This window comes from Hakea prostrata, chromosome 2, assembly GCF_041222555.1.
Source record: "Hakea prostrata isolate BN-2017 chromosome 2, UWA_Hpros_2, whole genome shotgun sequence".
Lineage (NCBI taxonomy): Eukaryota > Viridiplantae > Streptophyta > Magnoliopsida > Proteales > Proteaceae > Hakea > Hakea prostrata.
Genome location: NC_142601.1, coordinates 58,178,432 through 58,200,140, shown reverse-complemented (window position 1 = coordinate 58,200,140; position 21,709 = coordinate 58,178,432). Strand labels below are relative to the sequence as shown.

Below are 21,709 nucleotides of genomic sequence, written 5' to 3'. Positions count from 1 at the left end.
TTAGGACCGCCTCGGGAGGGTCGGGTCACCCGCCGGCGAATTCCATCCCAAAGATCTGCCAAATGTCCAATGGAGGAGTAGAGGGGAGGAACTGCTTTTCGGGTCTGGGTTCAACTCCTACCGGCTGCATATGTAATATCCATGTAATATCCCTATCCTATATATAAAAAGGGCCATTGTACCAAAAAAAAAAAAAAATCTACAGTAGAAGATTTGAATCGGGGAATACGTCCAATTTGAGTTTTAAGCAGACGCCACAGGAACGTTAGGCGAGACCCAAAGCAAAATTTATTTATAAGAATGTGAGATAGGTAAATTTACGTCAAGAAAATTTTCAGTTCCTCTCAAGGTCTCCCAGTCCTAATTCAGAGTTTCAGACCATATTGCTCCCTCTTCAGCTTATTTTCTGGTGGAAGCTCTTCAGTTCTGTTCACATCATTCCGCAGAGGAACTGAGTTGATCTCGAAATGGGTTGCTTTTGATGCCTTGAACCATTTCCGAGGCAAATCAGAGACCATTGTTGGGATGTAACCGAAAAATGAGATTCCAAGGGAATGCGTCCTCTACGTTTAGGTTATTTGCGTCTGTTAACTTCAATTTGGCATAGGAGAAAAGTTTGCTATGCAACGGATAATCATTCTCTAAACCATCGTTTATACCTCTCCTTCTCCTCGTTTTACTTCTATTGTTATAGTTCCCTCTCATCAACCACCACTTCTACGACTACTCTGACCAATTTTGGGTGGCAAGGATGCTTACCCTTCTACGATCGTCTTCTTCAGTCCTGTCGTTGCTTGGATTCGCTAAAGCAGGTTCATGCATCCCTCTCCACTACCGGTTTCATCCGGGAAAACCCCCATTTGAGTGCCCAAGTCATCGTCAAATACTCTCTATTCGACGACCCAGAAAGCGCCCGATACTTGTTCGATGAAATTTCGGGAACCAAATCATTCCTATGGAACACCATGATCCGAGCCTATGCCAATGGCAACAACTTCACAGAAGCGCTCGAGCTTTATTCACTTATGCGCAAAATGGGTATCGGACCCAACAACTACACCTTCCCCTTCGTTCTAAAATCATGTGCCTCGAAGTCACTGTCTATTGAGGGTCGATTGATTCATGTCGATGCCATAAGGACTGGTTTTGAGTCGGATTTGTTTGTCAAAGCTGCTTTGGTGGATATGTATGCCAAATGTGGTGAAACGGATGACGGACGTAAGGTGTTTGATACAATGTCAAATAGGGACCTTGTCTGCTGGACTGCCATGATAACTGCTTATGAACAATCAGAGCGTCCGGAAGAATCATTGGGGTTGCTCTTGGAGATGCAGGATGAGGGTGTTTCTCCGGATTCGGTCACAGTGGTGAGTGTTGCTTGTGCCATTTCTCAGTTAGGAGATGACAGGAAAGCTCAATCTGTTCATGCCTATGTCATTCGGAAAGGATTTCTTGAAGATGTGTTTGTGGGGAACTCAATCTTAGCGATGTATGCAAAGTGTGGTCACCTTGAAGATGCACATTTGGTTTTCGATCTCATGGAGGAAAGGGATGGTATCTCGTGGAATTCATTGCTTTCAGGTTATACCCAGAACGGACGAGCGAGTGAAGCTCTGTCACTTTTTGATAAAATGCAGGTTTCTGGGGTGAAACCCAACCCAGTTACCGCATTAATTGCAGTCTCTGCCTGTGCTTACATTGGTTCTTTGCCCCTTGGAAGGAAGATCCATGGTTTCATCATCAATAGCAGAATGGCCATTGATACAACACTGTACAATGCCTTAATTGATATGTATGCTAAGTGTGGAGACTTGAACTCTGCCGTTCACATGTTCTATGATAGATCCTCAAGCCAAAAAAATGTTAGTTCCTGGAATGCGATGATTGCTGGGTATGGCATGCATGGGTATGGCCAAGAAGCACTTGAGCTCTACTCACAGATTCTTGAGGAAGGAATTCTACCGAACCACATCACTTTCACATCTATTCTTTCTGCCTGCAGTCATGCAGGCCTAGTCAATGAGGGTAAGAAGTGTCTGGAAGACATGAAGAAACTTTCTGTGACCCCTGAGGTGAAACACTATGCCTGCATGGTAGATATGCTTGGAAGAGCTGGGTTGTTGCAAGAAGCCCTTGATCTGATAGAAGAAATGCCAATGGAGCCAAATGATGGGGTGTGGGGAGCATTACTTTTGGCTTGTAGGATCCATGGGAACACCAAGTTGGGGGAATTTGCAGCTAAGAATTTGTTACACCTTGAGCCAGACCATTCTGGGTACTATGTGCTGATGTCAAATATATATGCAGCATCATGCAAATGGAAAGAAGTTGGGAAGCTTAGACAAGATATGAAGGACAAGGGACTAAAGAAACCTGCAGCCTTCAGTGTTATTGAATTTTCTGGAGAAGTTCATGGGTTCCATACTGCAGATCAGTCCCATCCACAATTCTGGGAGGTGTACAGGAAAGTTGAGCACTTGATGGTAGAGATGAAAATGGTGGGATATGTATCAGACCTATCATGTGTTCTCCATGATGTAGAAGAGGAAGACAAGCAGCATATCCTCAACTACCACAGTGAAAAGCTTGCTGTTGCATTTGGTATTATGAATATCGACTCTGGAATGCCCATCCAAGTCACTAAGAACCTTAGGGTCTGCAATGATTGCCATTCAGCATTCAAATTTATCTCACATGTTTATCAGAGGAAGATTATTGTTAGAGATGCAAATCGATTCCATCACTTTGAAACTGGGTCTTGTTCATGTAAAGATTATTGGTGAGCTGCATTAAGTTACAGGTTGGCTTTGACATCTTACGATGCTTCAATTTTTTTAATTTGTTTATGGCAACAACTTCTTCTCTCAGACATGATTTAACTGCTTGTACCCCTAGCAGGGTAGAGAGTTACCTTTCTGTAGAATAAACCGTCCTTGAAAAGGTGACTTATGCTGATGGAATATCCATCAACCAAATCATTGACAAAATAAATATGGAATATCTACCAACCAAATCATTGACAAAATATTTATTGGTTTTCTTTTGGTAAGAGTAAGTTGTGGAGGAGTTACTTCACACTTTCCTTGATTGATTTTGTTTTAGTTTTTTGACTTACGAGTTGGAGACCTAGAGTTGATCTTTTCACCTCCTTTCTCCCTTTCCTCTCATGTAAGATCCATTTCATTGTCTTCTATTGCTGTTGTTTTTGTCGTTGATTTCTCTTTATCATGGTTCATACATGAAGCTCAATGTCACCATCATTGTCTTCTTTTGCTATCATTGTTGTTGTTGATTTCTCTTTATCATGCTTCATACATGAAGCTCAATGTCACCACCTTCGGGCAATTCAATTGCCAAACCCTAGCAATTGGTTCCCAAGACTCCCCATCTGTGAGAACCAAATCAGCCATGGCCGATAACTAGGCTACATTGTTATCACAGATGAGTGGTAAAAGCGTGCGTCTGATTGTGAAAATTGATATCTAGTTTTTTTTCTTTTTAGGGTTAAAGGATATGCAGATTTTATTTTTTGCGTTTTTTTGATGAAAGGGTTTGGAGGTTTTCTAGATCATGCACGTGGGGTTTACTCCATTACCATGCAGGAGTCTGACAAGTGAGTTGCACCATGTGGTAAGCACATCTCCCTCGAATGGGTTCGGGATTCGCTATCCTTCAATACAAGTGTGCTTCTCACATACTTCTTTACCACACATTAAAAATGAGGCTCATGGTGGATAGAGAGTCTTGTTTAAGTTAAGTTTTTTGTTTTTTGTTTTGGGTTGTTTAAAAGAGGCTCATGTGAGATTTATTGGCGGTGAGGGTGTTAATTGTGTACTGATACTGTTTTAACATATGGAATTGTGCCGTTTAAATCGTACTGTTTTCAAATTTGGTACAGTTTGTATGGAAAATATTTTTTAAAATTCGGTACGGTACAGTTTTAATTTTAGGTAGCATATCATCGGTATGCATCGAATTATTGTATACTGAAACCATACTGTATACCGAATTAACGTACTGAATTTGACACCCTTCTATCTAAGTTGGGTTGGGCTTAATTTAAGGCCCAGTCCATCTTGACATTATTCTTGGGTTGGGCCCTAATTTAAAGTTCACTTCATATTGACATTAGTCCTCGGTTGGGTGCACTTGTTAAGAGAAAAAGAAAAATAGACTTCAAATTAAGAAAGTTTAGATTGAAAATATACTGTATGAAGAATATAAGTATATTGTTCTTTTATTTCATATATTGTAAATCTGAAAAGTTAAAATATAAACTAAAAAACCATATTACACAACTAATACGATATATAGTATCATATACCAAACCGTACCCATTTTATACCAAAATGTTTATAAATATATTATTTTTATATCATACTATATAAATTTGATATGGTTTCAATATGATGGTTTGAAATTTGGTATGGTACCGAAATTGACACCTTAATTAGGGAAGTTTAATCTGTGATTTATTTTGCCAGAATTTAGGAGTGAGATATTCTTCTAATATGTGGTAGAGAGATGTAAAGAAATGACGTGTTCGTTAATTTGAGATCCTCCTATCCAAGGTTTAAAGTATCTCACGATACCATATAATACTAGTCGACACGTATCCATGTTTGATCCAACTGATACGATACATTTCGATACGTTTCTCCATTGAATTTCTTAAAATACATTAGTTAGAGCGATACAATACTCGATACAAGATGACACGTCTCTTAAAATCACATACAATTCTCGATAGGGATACTTTAAACCTTGGTCCTAGCTAGATGCAAAGGATTTGGATCGCTATCCGGCACTTCAGAAAACCTACTTTGATAGTTGATGCTGTAGTCGTATTTTACGTCCCGATGGCCTGTCCATTATCCAAGTAGTGCCGTGAGCGATGAAACCACCCAAAATTTTGGTACTGGCACGGCACAGCACGACACGAGCATTTGTCTCCCGCCGTTCCTTAATTAGGCGTTTCGGTTTTTTCTTTTTGCTTTTTTTTTTTCTGTCCGGAAAGAGGAAAAGAAAAAAGATAGCATTTATTAATCAGCACGCTGGACACTCATGCGGAGCAAGACGGTTAGCCTCTCTCTCTCTCGTGTTCTTCCTGCGGTTCGAGAGGAGGGAACGGAAGATTCTACATCTTTTAACCAAGGTGAGGAATTGCACTTCTTCCTGCTCTGCTCTCTCTTTCTTCATAGGTGGTGTATTCTTCTATGGTCCAGCTTCTTTTGTCCTGCACACTTGAGTTTTAGTCTGATGATAGTCGTGGTTTGAGGTGACGCTGCAACTGCGTGTTCGATGCTTTGATTGCCCTTAGTTTTCTCAGGTTTAAGTTACAACTTAGTGTGCATTTGAAGTTAATTTTTCTCATAATTCTGTTTTGGAAGTGCTTAGACCTTCAGCTTGCGTCCCTTGTAACCGTGTAAAAGCCGGTCATTTACTCATTTTCCTCGCGGGATAATTCAATACTGAAAGTCTGCTTTTGAATCAAGCTTTGTCTTCAGGCTTTTCCTTTCAAGGTTTCAGTTTTCTAGCTAATCCTCCACTCGCCTGGATCCCTGACCAGCAAGTTGAATTTTGTGAATTTCTATTTGTATATGGATTTTGGGGCCCTGTGGAGAAATGGGAGAATTGACATCACAAATTCCGATTAGTGCTTTTGGACTGCTAAAAAGGACTGTTTTAAATATTATTTATGTCATAGCCCAAAATCATCATTCTGATGCTGGTGGGCGTCTCCGAGCGATGCTAAAACTTCGGCACATTTGCTCATTTCTAGCCGTCCTGCCCATGAGCTATTATGTCAGCTTTTAAGAATATAGCCACTCGGGATCAAGGAATTACTAAGGGGTTGGATCAGTTCTACATCAATGGGAGCAGAGATTATGGTCCCTTCACCCAGCTTTGGCCTTGGGAGCAATGTCCTGGATGGGGATGTGAAAGCTTTAAGTAATTAGTTAAGAAAACTTACAGGGTTGTTTGTTGCCTGAAAGAAATTTATATTTTTGGGCGTTGGTATGTAAAAATTTCAGGACCTTAACCAATTCAGGATTTCAGGACCTTAACCAATTCAGGATTTCAAGACCTTAACCAATACAGGATACAATCTATCTGGAGTGACTTCACAATATAAGATTTCTTTTCCTGTGAAACCTTGTATTGTGCAGTATATCCTCTACTTTCTTATAAAAGCTACTTGAGATGAACTTTGGAGCTGATTGCTTCAAACCCTTGTGACATGTCGTTGCCTTGACCGATTGTAGTTGTCCGAAAATCTGAAATCTGTTTATATGAAAGATGAAAAAAGATTTCAGCTTGCTTGTAGATTTATTGGATTAACTGAATTTAGCTTGCTTGTGTATCCAAACTTTTAATTTTATTTTTGGTGTTGATTCTGTAGCATTAGCACACATTAGACTTGGTTTCCTTAATATTGTGCTTAATGTGTAGTTTCATCACTGTAGGAGTTAATGAGAGATTGGAATCGATGAAAATGATGGCAACAGGTTATGTGTCTGCTGCAAATTTGAGTGGCCAAACTGATATGAGATACCTGGGGAGCTCATATTCCAACCAAAGATCTGCTTTCCCTATAAGTTTGCAATGTAAGACTTCACTAGATTGTAGGGGCAATGGTTTCATGGGTCATCAGTTAAAATTTCCTAATTCACTAGCCACTGTAAAAAGGCCCAGTAAGGATGCTGGCTCTTTGCAGGTATACTATTTGTATATGTTAACTTAGTTACAGGGTTCTAATTAGACCATGAATAGAACGATTAAATCCTTAGTTTGTCTTTGTTATGCAGGTTAATTGCATGGATTATCCAAGACCAGAACTTGAAAATACTGTTGATTTTTTAGAAGCTGCTTACTTATCTTCATCTTTTCGTAGCTCTCCTCGTCCAAGCAAACCATTACAAGTTGTTATTGCTGGTGCAGGTGAAATTTTCTTCTTTGATTCTTAGTTTGTGACTTTTTTAATTTCTTTAAAGCTAGGTGTTGTAGGAGAACTCCCAGACTCATATTTAGTAATTTGGACAAACTGACAAGAGAAACCAAATTTTAAAAGAACTGCGGAAGTTCTAATCTGCCATTTGGGTTGTTTAGGGTATCAAATGAAGGTAATAGACCAAACAAACAATGCTTGACAACTTGCAGTAACCATGCCTTATTAAAATGACAATTTAAGTTATATGAAGTGGTCTATTGCAAAATAATGATAGTGTGGCTGCACTACGGAAGTTCCTCGTCTGAAGATCAATGACTCTGAGCATGGGTCTAGATCAATAAGGCCAAAAAGGCTGATGGATGGGATGGAAGTTATTGATAGTCACAATATGTTTCCTTGTAAAAGTATGAACTACTTCATACTTTTGATTGTTCGCGGTGTTGGCTGTTGTGCATGACCTCCTAAGAAAAGAAGTAAAAGGAAAAAAGCGTGATGAGAAAGCATGCTTGAGTGGATACTGTATGAAAGCTCACAGCGAGTTATGTTTCAAATTATAGAAGAGTTTACTGATGCTATTGAATGATTATTGACAATTTCTACACCTTATGTGTTTTTCCCCATGTGGTAGCAAACATTGTCTTGTTTTCCCTATGCTTCAATCTAGAAGAGGCTATTTCAATGATAGTTTTGGTGTATTGCTTCTTTTTTCTTTGTACTTCCATTGTCTAGAATTCATTGGCAAATTCCATCTCTCTCTCAAGTACTAAACAACAAAAAATTATGAGTACATAGTTGATCTGATTTCTGGTATCTTTGCAGAATTTTTGAATATGGTATTGGGATTTAAATCCTTCACCTACTTGTAGGTCTGGCTGGTCTTTCGACTGCAAAATATTTAGCAGATGCAGGTCACAAACCCATACTATTGGAAGCAAGAGATGTTCTAGGTGGAAAGGTTTATCCTCTGGCATTGTCACTTACACTATATTTGCCACTATATGTTTTCTTTTAAACGGATTGGAAGATCTTCATGATCTCTCTGTCTGAAAGAACACAGATCAAGGAAACTTGTACGATGTGATAAATAGTTTCTCTCAACACTTCAGTCTTGTACTTTCTTATCACCAAAGATGATGCTAATTAATGCTCACCGAACTAGAATTCTGCAACTTCTTAGTTATTCTGGAAAACTCATCTTGAGTTTTAATTCTTGTGTCAGAGTGAAAGAATGACCAAATCATTAGAAAACGTCTTTATACAACAGCCCTGAAGCAAACTGCTTTTATGACACCTACCCCTGAAGCAGCTGCCAAAACAGCAGCACCTTCCCCCCCCCCCCCCCCCCAAAAAAAAAAAAAAAAAAAAAGATAAAAAGAAGAACACAAATTTTTATTTATTTTTTAAAAAGAAAGAAGCTATATTGAAAAGACTAGGAGCTATGAGGTATGGCTTAATGGGAAGCTTTAACCTCTCCCCTTCTTCGTGGTGTTTCGACTTATCATTTATTGGCACTTAATCTTCTCTAGTTTTATCACTTGCCTATCTCAAACTTCCTGATTTGAGTACTCAGTTTTATAATGAAGAGGCGACCATCTTGAAGGTAAGGACAAAAATCATCAATTTTATTGATGGAGGGATCAGTGAATAGTCTAGTAACTGATGATAAAGAATACACTAGGCTGAATATGAAATTCTTATTGGCAGTAGTGCTACTCTTAGGCTACCCAGAACTCATATAAGGCTTCTGCTAAGCTCCTGGACCAATTTGGAGTCTAAAATATTTTCAGAAGAAACTTTATTATTATTATTATTATTATTGTTATTATTTTTTGAGAAACTAACATTGACCGGTTACCATATAGGTGGCTGCTTGGAAGGATGATGATGGAGACTGGTACGAGACAGGCTTACATATATTCTGTAAGTTCTGCTTTCTTAGATTTGTGTTGTCTGAATGAACTACATTGAAAATTTTCTTTTACAATCCATTGTTTAGCAAAGATATAGTTGAAGATTTGGTCTCTTCATATTTTAGATTACAGACAATTTCTTTTAATCAGAACTAGACTACTTGAGGGGGAAACATGCCTTTGGCCAGTCAATCTGCTGTTCTGGATTCTTGACTACCAAGGTGATGCTTGAACTGTATGAGTTTCTTTAGTCTGTCAAAAGTGAAGCGGTAACTGAAGATAAGAAAATCATTATTGTAATGATATCAAAACCTGTAATCAGAATCAGAGAAAGGAAAAAAGACGAAGAAGATGATGTAGTAAACCAAGTGATGTAATCAGCGAGGGGCATTCTACGAAGGCTCAAAAAGAGCCTAAGCCAGCAGCCAGCTTGTGGCACTTCCAGTGGGGGCTGAACTACATCAGGGGTATTTTGGTCATTATCCACCCCCACTTCAAGTCCCTATCAGTAGTTGATTAGTTTAGAATATTATGGAGAGTCATTATCTTTTTTTTGTTTTGTTATTTGAATTCCTATTGGTTAAGTTATTAAAGAGTTTCAGTCCAAGTAGGAGTCCTTTAGTTAATTACTGGGGGACTTTTAAGTTGTCTAGTCTGATTAGATGTCTTATGAGTGGTTAGTTTGGGATTCTCAATGGTTGAGTCCAAGTAGTTTCACTTGTGGTAGATTATAAATACAGATCTAGGCCATTACTTTGGTGTCTTCGTTGAAGATTGGTGCAAGAGAATGCCCAAATTGATGTCGGATCTGCATTTTTCAGGTACAAATAAACTGTGAGTTATTGAGATACTTTTCGTTTTATGATAGAGTGTCTGTCGGATCTGCTTCTTAGGAGAAGAAGCAGCCATCGCTGGTGCTGGCTGTGGGTGGGAAACAAGTCGGCGATCTGTTTAGGGTTGAGAGTGTCTGTTGGATCTGCTTCTTGGGAGAAGAAGCAGCCGTCGCTGGTGCTAGCTGTGGGTGGGAAACAAGTTGGAGTTTTCACCTACCTACACTGCTTTAGATCAGAAAGAGAGAGAGAGAGAGAGACTTCGAGAAAGAGAAGAGTGTGCCTGCGATCGATCGTCTAAAATTTCTGGTTATGACTTCGTGAGCAAGTTTTCTGGTTTGGTTTTAAGTTGGTTTTAGGTTGTTTTTCTGGTTTGGTTGGTTCAAGTTGGTTTATTTATGGTTATGAGATTAATCTGGGAATATTTCTGATTCTGGTTTCTGATTTTTGATTCTGATTTCTAGGATTTGATTTAATTGTGTTTGGATATGGGAGAAACTTCAAGTAAAAATACTATGACTAAAATTATTTCTTCATCCTCTCATCGGTTAACTGAGAAGAAATTGGAGGGTGTATCAAATTTCCACCAATGGAGGGCTATAGTTAAAATTGTTTTTACTGGATGGGGACAGATAGATCATTTGACTAAGACTGTACCTAAAGATGATGATACTTGGGCAATTGTTAATGCACGAATACTTGGGCAGATGTTTAATTACTTGGCCGATAATATTATAGATTTGGTTACTCACTTACAAACTGTGAAGGAATTATGGGAGTATTTGAATGTGTTGTATTCTGGTCAGAATAATCTGGCTAGAATCTACGAATTGTCCCAAGAATTTTATCGAGTAGATAGGAAAGGTAGAGATATTACCCAATATTTTGCAGATTTTAAAAGAATGGATGAAGAACTAAACTCTATTTTACCTATCTCCTCTGATGTCAAAACTATGCAAAATCAAAGAGAACAATTAGCTGTTATGGGTTTCTTGGGAGGTCTTGGAAAGGAGTTTGAGGCAATTAGAGCATAGATTCTTGGTAGTGATCATGTACCCAAGTTAGCTGACACATTTTCAAGAGTTCTTCGTGTTGCGATGGAGAGTACCAATAACTCTACAGAAAATTCAGCTTTGGCAACAATTTCTCGAGGCACTTCTGGAGGATAGGCCCCTGGTGGACAGAATATAGGATGAACTCGAGGTAATAATACTGGAAAATATCCAGGTTCACACAACTCTACTGACAGTCCAGGACAAGTTAAGACTTGTCATCATTGTGGTCGTCCAGGACATATTCAACAATATTGTTGGAAGCTTCATGGGAAGCCCCCACACATGGCGAATGCCACCCTTTTTCAAACAGGTAATGCTACTACTTGCCTTTCAACCACATCTCGCCCATGGATCATTGATTCAGGAGCTTCTGATCATATGACCGGGGCTACGGGTATATTTTCCTCTTTTGTTCCATCATCCTCTTTGGTTACACTTGTTGATGGCTCTTATATCAATGTTAAAGGAGTGGGTACAGTTCAACTCACTCCATCCATTACCCTACCCTCGGTTCTTTACGTACCTAATTTGCCATTTAACTTATTATCTGTTCATAAATTTACTTCCACTAATAACTGTTTGGTGAAATTCTTTCCTAGATATTGTTTATTTCAGGATCTTACGACAAAGAAGATGCTTGGTAGAGGCCGTATGTCTGGGGGTTGTATCTATTTGAGGAGATATCCTCTATTGCTTGTTCTAGTATTTCCATCCCCCATCAAATACATTGTCGGTTGGGGCATCCCTCTCTGGAAAACCTAAAATTGGTAGATAAAAGTTTTCATTCTCTTTCAAAGTTGGACTGTGAGTCTTGTCAATTTGGAAAACTTCATCATGTGAGTTTTCCTCGTATAAATACCAGATCAGACCACCCTTTCTCTCTAGTTCATTCTAATGTGTGGGGGACCCTGTCCTGTTAGTTCTACTTCAGGTTACATACATAGTTGTCAAGGCACTCGCCTTAGGCTTACTTAATAAGGCGCTCGACTCGGCGCCGAGGCTTCGCCGAGTCGTCTCCGAGTCGTCTGAGGCGACGACTCGGACGCTATCTTACACAAGGCAACCGCTTTTTTAAGTTTTATAAATTGTAATTTATTTTATTCCAGATCAAAGGTAAAAAATAATTTGAAAAGTAGATTCCAATCAGAAAAAAATCTAAGGGGTGAATTGTTATATAGGTGTTACATATTATCATAACATTAAATTAATTAAAAAAAGAAAAGAAAAAACGAGATACTCGCATAGTCGATCGAATCGAGCATTCGATCGAATCAAAGCCCTAACTCCTCTCTGCTCTCTGTTACTCTCCCTCTCCCTCTACTACTTCTTCGTCTCCGACTCCGACACAACCCCGCACGACACACCGCACAAACCGGCATCATCACCGGCAACAGCCAGCGTCATTGGCGACAGCCAGGTCTTCCCTACAGCTCCATCTCCCTCAGCGTCAACGTGCTCATCTCATCATTCTAGCAAGCTCTTGAAGTCTAAATCAAATCGACCATTTATGTAGCTTGAAGCTGATGCTTACTACGGCCCTGCTTCGTTATTTCTCTAGAGCTTGAGTAAAACGAGACAGACCCCAGAACCCTTTTCTCGGTTGGACTCTGAATCTCTGATTTTTGTTTTTCATCAACCAAAACTCCACCATATCTCAGTTGCAGGCTTGTAGCGAGTCAGCGACCAAGTTGTAGTAGATTCCGATCACTCTGGTCACCATCTCAGGCGACGGTAAGTCGCCGAATTTTTTTTTCTTCCCCCTTCTGCAACTAATCATTCATTTTTTTTCCTAAATCCATTTTGCAACTGTTGCAATTGGCCGATTGCAACCTTGCAACGAGTCAGCGACCAAGTTGCATAGCTTCTGGTCACTCTGGTCACCATCTCAGGCGACGGTAAGTCGCCGAAATTTTTTTATTTTTTTCCCCTTCTGCAACTGATCATTAATTTTTTTTCCTAAATCCATTTTGGAACTGTTACAACTGTTGCGATTGCAGCCTTGCAACGAGTCAGCGACCAAGTTGTAGACTTGCAGTAGCTTCCGGTCACTCTGGTCACCATCTCAGGCGACGGTAAGTCGCCAAAATGTTTTTTTTTCTTTTCTTTTTTCCTGCGTTGTAGCTATGTTATATACTTATATAGTTAAACTAGTTATATGTCGTCCGTAGCTTTGTTCACCATTTCTGTGAGTCTGTGACTTGCAAATTGCACCATTTCTGTTGTCTAGTGTTTATTTGTTTTGCTCATGCATCTATGTGTTTACTATTTAGTATTTAGTTACATTTTATCGTATCTTGATTCTTGTTAATGATAGTATGATACTTGAAATTTATTTAGGACCTACTATGTGTGGTTTTTAGTATGTTGGATGACTTGAGGTAGGCTAAATGGCTAATATTAGTTTTTTTATTATATATAAGATATGTTTATAATGAATTAGTGTATGAGATGTACACTAAAACGCCTTGACCGCCTCAAAAGCGCCTCGGAGGGCGCCTCATCGACTCATCGCCCCAACTAGCTAAAACTACCTCGCATCGCCGTGACAACTATGGTTACAAATACTTTGTTACATTTGTGGATGACTTTTCAAGAGTCACTTGGCTTTATTTAATGAAAAAACGTTCAGAATTATTTGACATATTTTGCAATTTTGTTATTGAAATTCGTACTCAATTTGGTGTTCCTATTCGTACTTTTCGTAGTGATAATGCCAAAGAATATTTATCTGATCCTTTTTGTAAATTTATGGCTTCTAATGGGATTCTTCACCAATCCTCCTGTGTCGATACTCCTCAACAAAATGGGGTTGCAGAAAGAAAAAATAGACACTTATTGGAGGTCACCCGTTCTCTCTTATTTGAGATGAACGTTCCTAAATCCTTTTGGGCTGATGCAGTTTCAACTGCTTGTTATCTTATTAACAGGATGCCTTCATTTGTCTTAGAAGGTGGCATTCCTCATTCTCTCTTATTTCCTTCATCTCCCTTATTTACTTTGCCTCCTCGCGTTTTTGGTTGTGTATGTTACATTCGTAATCATCGCATAGGGATCTCTAAACTTGATCCTCGTGCACCTAAGTGGACTTAAGTGTGTTTTTGTGGGGTACTCTCGCACTCAAAAGGGATATTGTTGTTATTCTTCTGACTTACGAAGATATTTTACTACTGTAGATGTGTCATTTTTTGAGTCCACTCCTTTTTCTACTGAATCTCATTGTTTAACTAACCTAAATGATGATCTATGTATTTTTCAAAGTGTGTTTCCACAGGGTATAGTTCCTTCACCTCCACCTCTGCTAGACATCACCAAAGTGTACATGCGCCGTCCAAAACCACCAGCTCCCCCCTCTGCACCTACGGTCTCTACCTTTGTGCCGACTTTGTCTGTTGATCCTGCGGACGTTCCTGCCAAATCTGACCTTGATATTCCCATTGCTCTTCGGAAAGGTACTCGTTCTTGTGTTCAGTATCCCATCTCTAACTTTATTTCATATTCTACTTTATCACCTGGGTTCTCTACTGCTCTATCTACTATAGAGACTTATGCTCTTCGGAAAGGTACTCGTTCTTGTGTTCAGTATCCCATCTCTAACTTTATTTCATATTCTACTTTATCACCTGGGTTCTCTACTGCTCTATCTACTATAGAGACTTATCCTATTCCTAAGAATGTTCTTGAAGCCTTGTCTAATCCTTGGTGGGTCAGTGTAATGAATGAAGAATTACAAGCCTTAGAAGACAATCAGACTTGGGATCTTGTGCCTTTACCCTCAGGAAAGACAACTATTGGTTGTAGGTGGATATTCACTATGAAAGTTAATCCTGATGGTTCTTTAGCTTGCTTGAAAGCTCGTCTCGTTGCCAAGGGCTATGCTCAAGTTTATGGTGTAGATTATGTTGATACTTTTTCGCCTATTGCCAAGCTTACTTCCATCCGCATTTTAATCTCTCTTGGCACTACTTACCAGTGGCCCTTGTTTCAGTTGGATGTGAAGAATGCCTTCCTTCATGGAGATCTACATGAGGAAGTGTATATGGAGCAACCACATGGGTTTGTTGCTCAGGGGGAGAAGAATAAGGTTTGTCGCCTCCGGAAACCATTATATGGTCTCAAGCAGTCGCCTTGAGCATGGTTTGGACGATTCACTACTGTTGTAATAGAATTTGGGATGACTCGTTGTGAAAGTGATCACTCTGTATTCTTTAAAAACTCTGATGCAGGCAAGATCTTTCTTGTAGTTTATGTTGATGATATTGTCATTACAGGAGATGACACTTCAGGAATTGATAGGTTAAAGACCTATTTACAAGAGAAATTTCAGACCAAAGACTTGGGCAAGTTAAAGTATTTTCTAGGAGTTGAAGTTGCCCAATCAACAAAGGGCATCTTCTTATCTCAACGGAAGTATGTACTGGATTTGCTTTCTGAAACAGGAATGTTGGGATCAAAACCCATAGACACTCCCATGGAATGTAACTTAAAGTTAATGCCGAAGATGGAACCATTCTTGATGATCCGAGAGAAGTACAGAAGGCTTGTTAGGAAGCTGAATTATCTGACTGTGACTAGACCTGACATTGCCTTTCCTGTCAGTGTTGTGAGTCAATTTTTGCCTGCCCCACGAACATCACACTGGGATGTAGTTATACGAATTATGAGGTATCTTAAGAAAGCACCAGGATGCGGACTTCTTTACACTAATCATGGACATAGAAATGTTGAAGGATTCTCTGATGCTGATTGGGCTGGATCACCTATTGATAGAAGATCGACTACAGGGCTCTGCACCTTCGTTGGAGGAAATCTTGTATCATGGAAGAGTAAGAAACAAACTGTGGTAGCAAGATCAAGCGCAGAATCTGAGTATCGTGCTATGGCACAGGTAACATGCGAGATGATATGGATAAAACAATTACTCCAGGAATTAGGAATTATTGATGACACACCAAAGATGTTATGGTGTGATAATCAAGCTGCAGTTCATATAGCATCAAATCCAGTTTTTCATGAACGTACCAAGCATATTGAAGTAGATTGCCACTTTGTTCGTGAGAAGTTACTGCAAGGCATAATATCCCCCAAGCATGTGAGGACTGGAGAACAACTCGCAGATTTGTTCACCAAAGCTCTAGGGAATACAAGGGTTACCTATATTTGTAACAAGCTGGGCATGAGTAATATATATGCTCCAGCTTGAGGGGGAGTGTTAGGAAAGGGCAATTTGGGAAAGGATTGATCCATCGAGAGTTAGTGCCTTGCGCCAACTCTCGATAGGAAAAAGATGGCGGTAATTAAGAGTTTTATACCAATTGGAATTGGTTGATACTTTCCTATATAGAATAGACTTGTAAATTAGCCTATATATAGTGAAGTTATTTTGAGGTGTGCTCACAAGTTGAATCTGAGCCTCCACAACTAAGTCGTGGCTTCCATCTTCTCCTCTCCCTCATTCTTCACCTTATTCTTTCTCAAACTAACACACCTCAAACTAGTTGCTGATTAATAAAAACATTTGACTTTTGAGTTGCAGCCAGGAAGTGCATGGAGTGCTTCAGCGCTTTGGAGTCCTGTGGCACCTAAAGTGGTTGATTTTTCTTATTCAAGCTTCATTCTACAGCAGTCCATCAAGTAAGATCACCCCTAAACCCACCCAACCTCTAACATCTTCTACCTTCCCTTTTCTTCCCCAACAGCCTATGACACCTGAAAAATTTCCCCCAACCCTAGAAGTGCAGCAACTTCCTAATCCCTCAACCAAACCTCAATCCCTTCTAGATTCACAACTGCACCCTTCCCCTTTACCTTTGACCTCAAGTAAAGCCCTAACCCAAGTTTCAATCTTCTCTTTCAAATACAAACCCTAAACCCTAGAATTCTCCTGCCACTTAAAAACAGTAAAACAGCATTAAAAGTGTTCGGAAACAAGCTTTAAATAATCAAAACAACGGTTGAACTTGAACAAAGAAAAGAGAGAAGAAGAAGAAGAAGAGAAGACAGATGAAGAACCAGTAGAAGAGGCCTGTGATTCTAGCTTTCTAGCTAAAGAGTCTAGAATCACAGAGCCCTTTTATTTATAGCTTCTAATGAATCTAATACAACTTGAGAGACAAGTAATTGTCCTCTAGAAAAAGGAAACAAAAAATTACAGCTTTAGTAACTTCCTAGCTCCTAAAATAGAATCTTCTAAAAAAAAAACTACCACCAAAATAGAAACTATGCTTTCTAAAAACTCCCAAAACTTATGTAGCAAGACTCCTACATTAGAAATAGAAAGTAGAATAACATCAATAGCATAATACTTTTCACGTGAATAGTACCGTGAACAGTAAAATAGCCCAAAGTGCGTATACTTCAAAACTCCACCTCAAGCTGGAGCATACAAAGCTCTTATGCCTAGCTTGCAACAGATAGATTGAAAACTTGTTCTGAATAGAGCTTTGGTGAATAAATCAGCTAGCCGTGTAAGAAGGAAATAAAATTTAATCTAGGTAAAGACAGATGGCCTAAACGACAGTGCCACTGAAGAACATCTACACCATCATCAAAGAGAGCCGTAATAGGGGTAGCATAGTCTAGATAGTAGAGTCCATTCCTTTCACACCCTCCACCAATCGTCTTCCTGGTGTAAAGGTCCTGGAAAACACAATAAGTGGGAGTAAAAGTCACAGAGCAATTTAGTGCTTTAGTTAATTGACTAACATATAATAAGTTAAAAGGAAAGTTAGCAACATGAAGTACGGATGACAAAGTAAGAGAAGGTGTAGGAGAAACAATTCCAGAGCCTAGAATAGGTGTGGAAGTCCCATTAGCTATGACAACAGAATTTTTAATTGTAGATTTAAAAAAAGAGCTGAAAAGTGATGACTTACCAATCATGTGGGAAGAGGCCCCTAAATCGATGATCCAAGGGGTGGGAGTGGAAGTGAGAAGTGATGTGTTACCTGCATGAGAAAGTGTGGCAAGAGAAGTACCAGTGGATGTGGAAGCGCCAGTCTCAATATTTTGCAATCGGCGAAGGATTTGGCTTACATCATCTCTGAGAGTCTTAGACAAGTCCCCTAAAGAAGATCCAGAACCACTATCATTATTTGCTACAGTATCGGTACCACCATCAGAAACGGCATGATTGGCAAGGTGCTTGGCCCACTCTGGCTTTCCATGTTTTGCCCAACAAGCTTCCATTGAGTGCCCTGTTTTACCGCAATGAGTACAAAGTCGAGATGTTTTATCAGACGGTTGAACACCACAACCTCTAGAAGACCTGCTAACTCCCCTTGAACCACGACCACGTCCCCTTCCACGAGAAGTAGTGAAGGCTAAGTTTTCTCCTTTAGAATTTTTTTCTGGAGAACTCCCTTCAGGAAAGGCAATACATTGAAGTCTAGAATATGCTTCACTAAGGTTAGGGACATTCTCACCAGCAAAAAGATGTGATTTGACAAATTTCAAGTTCGAGTTCAATCCTGCAAAAAAATTGGACACAAAATTCATTCCGTTGGGCCTTAGGCTTCTTTATATCTGTGGTGAGAGGTTGAAAGACATCAACTCCTCCATCATGCCTTTAAAGTAGTTGTAATAATCCTGCAAAGACTTGTGAGCTTGCTAAAATTGAAATAGCTTTTCATAAATACTAAAAATCCGAGTCATATTTTTAGCTTGGTAATAGATCTCTTGCAAGTCATCCCATATTCCCTTGGGGTGATTGGTCTTATGGAACATAACAATTCAACATTCCATCACCTTGAATTTTCGAGGGGGGGGGGGGGGGGGGTGGTTGTTGGGGGGGGGGGGGGGGGGGGTGGGGGGGGGGGTTTCAGGTTTTATCCTATTCCACATCCAAATTTTGATGATTGCATTATCTTGGATCCAACTAAAATAGGATTTGTTAGTCTCAGCAGGAGGTTCATCCTCAATGAACTTAAGCTTACCTTTTGCAAGTATGTACACCCGAACAGCTGATGACCACAACAAGTAATTAGAACTACCTTTGAGCTTGATAAATGTAATTTGAACATTTACATGATCTCCTTGAGATCCTTTAGATTCAGCCATACTCATGGTTGAATCACGTGTAAGTGAAGACATTAAACTGATGTAGATATCACTCAAATCAGTTTTCCAAAACTTGAAGTAGAATGAGCACCAAATTTTTTTTTCCTGCAACCTTAGGACCGAATAGGAGAAAAAAAAGGTTTGCAAATTGTAGCAAAAAAGAGGTAACGAAGGTAGGTAGAAAACAATATTTAATCCAAGTTCTGCAACATGTAAGAGTAATGTAACAGGTAGAGAAGATCAGTTCACATGAATATCTGATCTAACAGTCCATAATATACAGCATTAGGTGGCTGCACACCAAAGAAAACAGGAAAAAAAGAACTTCAAAAGAGAATATTAAGAACAATCGGTTTTGATTAAAAAAAAGCTCTAATACCATGTTAGAAAACAAGCTTTAAATAATCAAAATAGTAGTTGAACTTGAACAAAGAAAAGAGAAGAAGAAGAAGAAGAAGAAGAAGAGAAGAGAGATGAAGAACCAATAAAAGAGGTCTATGATTCTAGCTAATGAGTATAAAATCACAGAGCCCTTTTATTTATAGCTTCTAATGAATCCAATACAACTTGAGAGAGAACTAATTGTCCTCTAGAAAAAGAAAACAAAAAATTACAGCTTTAGTAACTTCCTAGCTCCTAAAATAGAAAGTTTTGAAAATATAAACTATGCTTTCTAAAAACTCCTAAAACTTATGTTGCAAGACTCCTACATTAGAAATAGAAAGTAGAATAACATCAATAGCACAATAGTGTTCACTGTGAACAGTATCGTGAACAGTAAAAAACAGATTTTACTGTTTACGTGAACAGTAAAATAGCCCAAAGTGCATATACTTCAACAAAAAGTACTTCGAATTCAGCATTGGTAGAACCTATTAGAACCCTACAGCAACCCTAATTCATTCTCAAGGTCAAGATTAGCCAACTGCAGGGTCCAGAGGTTATTCTCCCTTTGCTGCGGACCTCTGAAACCCTAATTTAGCTACTGTCCTTTAAATTTCAATAAAAATCCCTAGGTGCAGAATCCTAAGAGCCCTAGACTGCTGCTGAAGCCTAACCTAAGATCCTGAAGAGTGGCACAGTATTCTTGGGTTACATCACCAAGATTGAGAAGGTAGTTATGTGATAGATTAACTGGGACTATCATGACAGCCTGATTGTAGAATAACCAGAATTGACTCTTGGAAGTTTAGTCTACCAAGAATCAAAGAACTATCCTATATAAAGTTAAATCTGTGACAGACACTTATCTAAGGCCAGATTTAGTTAGATTGATTTCATGAAATAGTCAAGAAATTTATATGGTTTTGGTTATGTCAATATGAAATAGAATATTTGGTAGTTCAATTTGAGAATAGTTCTCTATATTTTTCAGGGAAGGATGGTGGCAAAAAGGTATGGCTGGTGCTGGCAGAAGGTGGGGGTGGTGGTTGGGGTGAGGGGGGTGGAGGTGGTGGTGGCATGGTGTTGGTGAGACCATTAGGAGAAGAAGGGTGGTCTCTTATTTTTAACCTGAAATTACCATTTTCTTCATCAACTATCCATGAGCTCATTATAGAGCACAACTGAAAGCAAATGAAATAGAAATAGAAAAACAGCTCCTCTGCTTTTTGGTGTTTTGGTTTTACATCCTTGGTTAGTAGTAGACACCAAACCCTGGAGTTCATATTCCACATGTTGGTTTGGGATTTATGAGACAGAAATTAGCAATGCTCATATAAAGACATATCATTAATTTAGAAATAGTTAAAGACTTAAAGTTTCTAATACAATTCCATAAGTGTTTATAATACATATTACATGTATACCCAACCTAAGTATGCAAGTACTGTGAATTACGCTCAAGTCATTGAAACCTTACAACCCTAGTCTTTCCAAGTCTCAACTCCCATGTCAAGCAAAATAATAGTATGTAATTGCCTACCAAGGAGATCGAGATTTCACTGAAATTTTTGAAATATATCAAGATTTTGGTCATGTTAGTGAAACAGTGCATTTTTCATCTCACGAAGGTTGAGATTCTCAAGTTCACCAAGATGTTGCCAAGCTTTTGAGTAATGGATCAATCTTAAACAACTCTTGTAGAACTTTGATCGGAGCAACTCCATAGTCAAGCCTGATATGTTCATAGCTAGATTTATCCTTCTTTGTTTGTCCACACATCCATCTTAATGTTCTCATCTCTGCTACACAAAACTCATATATATGGCACTTCTTAAGTGGCCAAGATTCTGCTTCGTACATCATGGCCAGTCAAACAACAGTTCTATAAAATTTGCTTTTATCTTTGAAGGAATACTTTTAGACACACCTCTCCACTGTTATCCTTTTTGAACATCATCCAAACCAAATTCATCCTAAAAGAGTAACTTTGTGGTATCTCTTCCTCAATTTGAACCATATTATTATCCATCATAGTGTGAAAATTACACATCACGTACCCTATCTTTGTTCTATTTATCTTCAAGCCCATTGTTCCCAAGATTGACCTCCAAAACTCTAACTTAAGAGTTAATCCCTTCTCTTGTTTCATCCAAAAAAACCGGTATGTGAATGATAGGAATTGCTGATTTATTAGTGCTCTGATGCTATATAATAATAGCAGCAACTATAAATCAGCCATCACGCAGAAAAGAAGAAGCAGGTGAGACTGCCATGGACAGAAGACTTGTAGATTGCAGTCCCTAGCTCTCCCCCCCCCCTCCCTCTGGAGGGGGGGGCCATACTGCTAGAGCTAGTTATTCAGATCCAATTTGGTCAGCCAAAAAACCAAGTTGAACTGAGATCTTACCAAGTTGGTACACTTTTGTTTGGTTGAAATATGAGCTAGGTTTGGATTGGAAGCATACAGTTACAGTAAAATCCTTTAGATATTCCAAGATCTTGCCCAGATATTTGATATATTAC

The 21,709-nt window shown here is 39.0% G+C and overlaps 1 protein-coding gene and 1 pseudogene across 3 annotated transcripts in view; both read left to right on the top strand.

Annotated features, from left to right (window-relative positions):
- The first annotated feature begins 332 nt into the window (after positions 1 to 332).
- On the top strand, positions 333 to 2,997 carry LOC149025221 (pentatricopeptide repeat-containing protein At3g26782, mitochondrial pseudogene; annotated as a pseudogene).
- A 2,028-nt stretch (positions 2,998 to 5,025) lies between these two features.
- The window catches only part of PDS3 (phytoene desaturase 3), a 32,289-nt gene continuing 15,605 nt past the window's right edge, over positions 5,026 to 21,709 (top strand). The window contains exons 1-5 of one of the 3 annotated variants that reach the window (XM_089145445.1): positions 5,026 to 5,155; positions 6,468 to 6,718; positions 6,810 to 6,942; positions 7,819 to 7,907; positions 8,815 to 8,872. In XM_089145445.1, coding sequence (XP_089001571.1) covers positions 5,065 to 5,155; positions 6,468 to 6,718; positions 6,810 to 6,942; positions 7,819 to 7,907; positions 8,815 to 8,872 — 622 coding nt within the window. In that variant the 5' untranslated portion in view covers positions 5,026 to 5,064. The other 2 variants (XM_089145448.1, XM_089145446.1) reach the window with 2 other exon arrangements.